A 6,000-nucleotide genomic window follows, 5' to 3' on the forward strand; every position below is an offset into this window, starting at 1 on the left:
GATAATTCTACCCCTGAGAGACTTTGCGTCCAGTTGCAGACTGAGGAAGGGCCTGCAGCTCGTAGGCTTGCTGTCGGAGGCCGTCAGAGCCCCAGAGACCTGGTGGGGCTCCCACCTGCCGTCCTTTCACCTGCTTCTGACATCGAGGCAGGATCCTCTTCTGTGGTTAATTGGGGCTGATATGAAGGCTGCCTTCTTTATTTCTGTGTCTGTATTTCTTCATTTCTCCCACTCCCCCCCCCCCCAACTCTAAACTAGAGAAAATGACCTTGGAGTTAAGAGAATAGATGGAACCGAGCACATCAAGCGCAGGGTGTGATGATGACAACATGCAGAGGCAGACGGGATCAAGCTCAGGGTGACGAAGGCAGGTGGACCGATTCCATCCCGGAGAGAGAAGCGGAGGGTCAGGGAGCAGTTGCAGGCACAGCAGAGGAAGACACAAGCAGGTCCAAGTATGTTGGGCCCTGAGCCCCCAGGTCCCGGTACACGGCACTGAGCAGGTGTAAACATGGGTGTGCACAGAAGTGTGGACAGGGGGGCTCTGTGGAACGGCCTGGCCTCACCTGGCCTGCTGCTGCCGACGTCTTTGAAGAGAGAGATTTTAGGGAGATTGCAAATTCAGAAGCTAAACTGGGAGATGAGGCCGAAGGATAGAACAGGATTTGGCCCTTCTCCTGAGGACCTGTGCGGTTAACCTCCTCTGGTGCTTTCACTTTCCCCAGGGTGAGCTTTTCTCTCACAAAACAGGGGAAGGGGTAGGGAAGACGGGAGGGAGGAAGGGGCATCCCAGTAGGCACATCCCTGAGCAGGACAGGTTATATGCACTGGTTTGATCTCCAGAAACTCACATAGGCTCATAGAACCTTTGGAAAGTCTTCAGAGCACCTGGAGGTAGGAGTCCTCAGTATGGAAACCCACCGATGCCCTGTGACCCCCAGCCCCTAGCACCGTGTGGTGGGCCTTCAGGAGCTGCTTGCTCACGGAGCCATGAGAAGCAAGCTTTCATGCTCCCGGCTTGGTGTCCTCTTTCCTTGGAGGGTAAACGAGGCCCACGGAGCTACACTGCAGTGAGGCAAGTCATTGAGCTGGAATCATTGCCGCTTTGGACTGTCCCCCGAGCCAATTCAGTTGTCCTTTACGATGTGATGGCCAGCTTCTGCCTGGCTGGTGAGAGCCTGGCCAGGCCTGGCCCTTCCAATCAGCGCCACCCCCCCCCAAGTCAGGGTGTTCCATAACCCCTGCAGGAGCCAAAGGGAGCAGGAGGTGCTGCTACTAGAGCTCGTCCTACTTGACGCCATGCATCTTCTCCTGACCCAGGAGTCAGTGATCCCATCAACTTCCTAAGAGTCACACCATAGAGAGGCATCTGAGGAAGGACAATGTCAACTAGTCCTCATAGGTGTTTAAGAAGATGGATTACCTGTACCCTTTCTTTCCTCACTGGGAGCCAGAGCCTCAGAGGCCCAAAGAACATGGTGGCAAAAAACCAATCCCATGAACTTGCTGTGCGGTGAGCTTCATTCCATTTACTTCCATGCACACACCGGCAGCTGCCACAGGGAGACCCTTTACTCCCTCTGCTTCTCGCATTAAGGGGGTGCTGTGGTCGGCCTTCCCCTGACCTCTGAGTATTGAATGTACAGGCACAGAACAGCAAAGCTTCATGGCAGTGTAGGTGGAATGGGCCAGGAGCTTGCACTGTTAGATCTTACTGAGATTCCGAATCTAGGACCATTGCCCATGGTATGGGTGTGAGCCTGGTGTGTCCTCTTGGCAAATATGATTTGACAGCTTATATGGCTCCTGCTTGAGATTCCGAACCCGCTGGAGGTGGGCCTTGTCTGGGGTCTCTGAGGTCCCCCAACACAGTAAGCAAACTCATTTTGTTTTTAAGAGATCGAACAATACATAATCTTATCATTGTCTTTCCTTGGCTAAGGATAAAATGTGCTTTGTTAAAAATGACCTACATTAAAGAGAGTAAAGCGGGATATTTCAAGACTGTGGTGGCCACTGAGACACGGAAATACTCCTGCAGATCAGTGATAGGTCATTCTCTTCCTTTGGGGGGAAGGAGGCAATAGTAAGAACACTGATGGAAAATCAGGGATTTAAAGACGAAAATAGGAACTGTGTTTAAAGAGTCCGTCTCTTTTGATGGAAATAAAGATTACAGTTTTCAGTGATACTTCTCCCCATCAAGTTATTACATGAGCATTCGCCTGTGTCTCAGATGGTGCAGGGGAGATGGGTGAGCATGCGCTCGTCCTGTGTCCTCCTCATACCTGTTTATAAACTTACAGGAAGATCCTGCTACTGTCCTCTGATCTTCCCTTCCCACCAGTGACTGAATGTCGTGTTGGAAACGACAGTGACTAAGGGAGTAGCCACACTCCTTCCTGGGAGTGGTTGCGGGACCCTCAAACTGGGAGGACGGGAACGGCCAGTTCACTATCTCCTGTGTGCCCCTGAGCGGGTGGCTGAGCCCCAAGTCCCCGTAATCAGCCACCCTAGAGTGTAGTTCCCGTAGCGCTTCTGCTGAGGGTTTAGAGCTTCTACGAAGAGTTGTCTTGCTTGTAAGCCTGAAGGTCGTTTTCTGGGCTCTAACTGGTCTCTGTCTCCCATAGGCATCGTGTCCAAGTCCTATGAATGCCGTTTGAAGGGCCAAGGAGCCACGTTCGTGGAGACAGACAGCCCGTTCACGGCAGCTGCACTGGCAGAGGCGTCCCCCGTCAAGGAGAGGCCCCTGAGGAGCGGCAGGCGGCAGGCGGCGGCACCCGAGCAGGTCCAGCAGGTCATCATCATCCAGGGCTATGACGGGGAGTTCGCCCTGGATGCCTCGGTGGAGGAGACGGCCGCTGCCACACTGCAGACACTGGCGCTGGCTGGCCAGGTGGCCCGGGTGGTACACATCACCGAAGACGGGCAGGTCATAACCGCGGCTCAGAGCGGTGCCCATGTGGGCGGCGTGGCCCCCGGGCCGGTCCTGCCTGAGCAGGTGGTAGTCGTGGGGGGCCCGGTGGACGGCCACACTGGGGATGAGCCCCTGAGCCCAGGCGGCACCGTGATCCAACAGGTGACCAAGCAGGAGCTCCTGGACCTTGCCGAGGCTGGCGTCCCTCCGCCCGACACGGCCTCGGCCCTGGACGCCCTGCTGTGTGCGGTCACTGAGCTGGGGGGCGCAGATGGCCGGGCAGGGCCCGATGACAAGGGCAGGCCCAGCCCCGAGGATGCGCTGGGCCGGCTGCCGGGTCAGGAGGTGCCGGCTGCCACTGCCGCACAGCCCGGGGCCCCTGAGCCCCACGTGTTCCCTGACCCCCGGGAGGCCGCGGTGGCAGAGGCCATGGGGGCGCTGCCCCGGGCGCTGGGGCCCTCAGGCGCCCCACAAGAGCGAGCGCAGCTGGCCTTCAAGAAGGTGGTCCAAGGCGTGCTGCAGTTTGCTGTGTGCGACCCGGCGGCGGCCGGACAGCTCATGAAGGAGGGCGTGACGCAGGTGATCGTGAATGAGGAGGGCACCGTGCACATGCTGGCCCGGGAGGGCTCCCAGATCATCATGCGGGAGGCCGAGGCGCACGGGCAGCACGTGGGGCTGGCCGAGCCTGACGGGGAGATCTCGCAGATCATCGTCACCGAGGAGCTGGTCCAGGCCATGGTGCAGGAGTCGGCGGGCGGCTTTCCCGAAGGCGCCACTCACTACATCGTGACCGAGCTGCCCCCGGGCGTGCAGGACGACGCAGGCCTCTATTCGCACACCGTCATCGAGGCAGCTGACTCTCAGGAGCTTCTGCAGGCCGGGGCTGCTCTTGGTGCCGAGGCCATGGTCCCGAACGGCACAGAACAGTTGACAAGCATGGTCATCTACACCCAGGAGGGCTCCCCGGCTGCCACTGTCATTCAGAGCCAAAGAGAGAGTAACGAGCTCCGGGAAGCCTGAGCGCAGACCTTCACACCTGGCACAGGGTGGACATGTGTGGACGTGGGCAGCCAGGGTTGGCGAGAGGCCTCAGGGCAGTGGTGTGGCCCCCAGAGGGATCAGGTCTACACGGACTGTGCACCGGTCCCATGTCTGGGGGGTGGAGGGCACCTCCGCCAGCAGTGCCACTGGGCCTGAGCCCTGTGCCAGCTGCACCTGTTTCCTGTTTAGTTCTTTTGTGACTGGTCTTTTCCCTCCATCCATCCCTGTGCCGAGGAGAAGCCACATTGTTTCTGTTTCCGACCCCCAAACCCACCCACCCACCCCCAGCAAATGTTTTCCCATTTCGGTTATCAAAGGATTGTGCCTGGCGGTGGAGAAGTCAGAACAGTGTATCTTGTGGCCTGAGACATGCCCATTCGTGCAGCCCAGCATGTAGCCATTTTAACATTTTATTCAATATTTGGTTAAAAATTGCAGCTACAAGTCTTGACGGTCTTGAGCAGTCCACCCTTGTTCATTTTCTGAGATCATAGGATCACAGTGTCGCCAGACCAAAGGAAGACCTGCCAGTTCATGTCTCGCATCAGTTTCCTGTCCCCAGACGCGGTGGGGGTGTCCCTAGCTCTGGTTGCACTCTGCTTCAAAGACACCCTTTCAAGCCTACCGCTGAGAAAAGCCTTGACGTTTCTATTGGATTAAAATACACGTTGGTTAAGACAACCCAGTGCTTCTAATTCTGACTTCGTTTCATACAATAAAGTCTATATATGAAATGTGCACTCTGGAAAATAGTGTTCATACCAATATATTGCTTTTATAACAAATGTTTCTTCATATTGATACCATTTTTGTGAGATTTATTTGTGACTTATGTCCGTGGAAAGGAGCTGACATTAAACATTAATACCAGAAAGCCGCGCCCCTGCAGCCCCAGCCCTGCCCAGCATCATCTGTGTTTAGTTGTGCGTTCGCTGCAAATGTGGAATGCAAGTGTGTGTTCTAGTAACTCACTTCTTGATTTGATTGCTCTTCATCCTTTTCCAAAAGTGTAAAAACACTTCCCTACCCCAAATGCAAAAGGTTTTTGTTCTATTTTTTTTCTTTGAAATAAAATTATAGCATTGAAAGAGAAGGATGTCCTCTTCTGTCCAGCAGCCTGCCGGCGGGCAGCCCCCAACCCCAGAAAGCGAGTCCCGTATCCCACGGCCTCCCCTCCCGCTCTGGCCTCCAGGGCGCTGGGCCGCCTGGGCACCTCCAGAGGCCTCGCGCCGTCCTCAGAGGGTTTAGCACGTGGCCCAGGCAAATAGTGGCGACAGTGGCATATTCCATCACAGTTACAGGACCTAAACATTGGAAGGAGCAGACACATGAGCAAAGAGGAAGAGAAAATAGTCCCTTTTTAAAAGTTTACACTAATACGCCATCTAAGATCCCCTCCCGAGAGCAGGGGTGGGAGGGCACCAGCTGTGAAGGGGAGCCCCGCCCTTCTCGCAGCCTCGCCCTCCTCGTGGCTTGGTGTCTGGCCGTCCCAGGACCACCCCCCTTGACACAAGCTGTCCCTCGCCCCCGACCCCCCAAAAAATGGAAGGTAAAATTTCAAGTTTGACACTGAGATTCATAATTAGCTGAGTATAACTTGCTCATGTTTCTTAAAAATGGCAGGGCAGTTCACTTCTCTTTAAACAACTTGTCTTCAGCAAACAGTGACAGGATCAACTCCTGTTTGTTATCAGGATAAAGGTGACCTTTATAAAGTGATGCCCCTCTCCAAGCTTCTCATACATGTTGGAGAGAGAGAGAGAGGAGGGGGAGGATGTTTTCTGGTGGAAATATTTCTTTCTGATCATTCCCCCCGTTAGCTGCTGTCCACGGCCCTTGGCTCAGATGCTAATTCCTAACGGTGCTCCGTCCTGTATGGCTAACCTTTCTGCCCAGGCTGTTGACACCGACATGCTGCAGTTTACCGTTTGTGATTTATTTAGGATAAATATGTCTCAGGTGGCATTTAATCCTTCATAAAACCAGTGTAGCCTGCAGTGTCAAACCAGCAATCACGTTGTATGCACAATGAAAAGAGCAGG

The 6,000-nt window shown here is 54.9% G+C and overlaps 1 protein-coding gene across 2 annotated transcripts in view; it reads left to right on the forward strand.

Annotated features, from left to right (window-relative positions):
* ZNF407 (zinc finger protein 407) overlaps positions 1 to 5,051 on the forward strand; it is a 446,836-nt gene extending 441,785 nt beyond the window's left edge. For both annotated transcript variants that reach the window (XM_025997752.2, XM_025997753.2), the window contains exon 9: positions 2,631 to 5,051. In XM_025997752.2, the coding sequence (XP_025853537.2) occupies positions 2,631 to 3,937 (1,307 nt within the window). In that variant the 3' untranslated portion in view covers positions 3,938 to 5,051. The remainder of the gene's footprint in view (positions 1 to 2,630) is intronic.
* Positions 5,052 to 6,000: the final 949 nt, after the last annotated feature.

Source organism: Vulpes vulpes, chromosome 5 (assembly GCF_048418805.1).
Source record: "Vulpes vulpes isolate BD-2025 chromosome 5, VulVul3, whole genome shotgun sequence".
In the NCBI taxonomy this organism is placed as follows: domain Eukaryota; kingdom Metazoa; phylum Chordata; class Mammalia; order Carnivora; family Canidae; genus Vulpes; species Vulpes vulpes.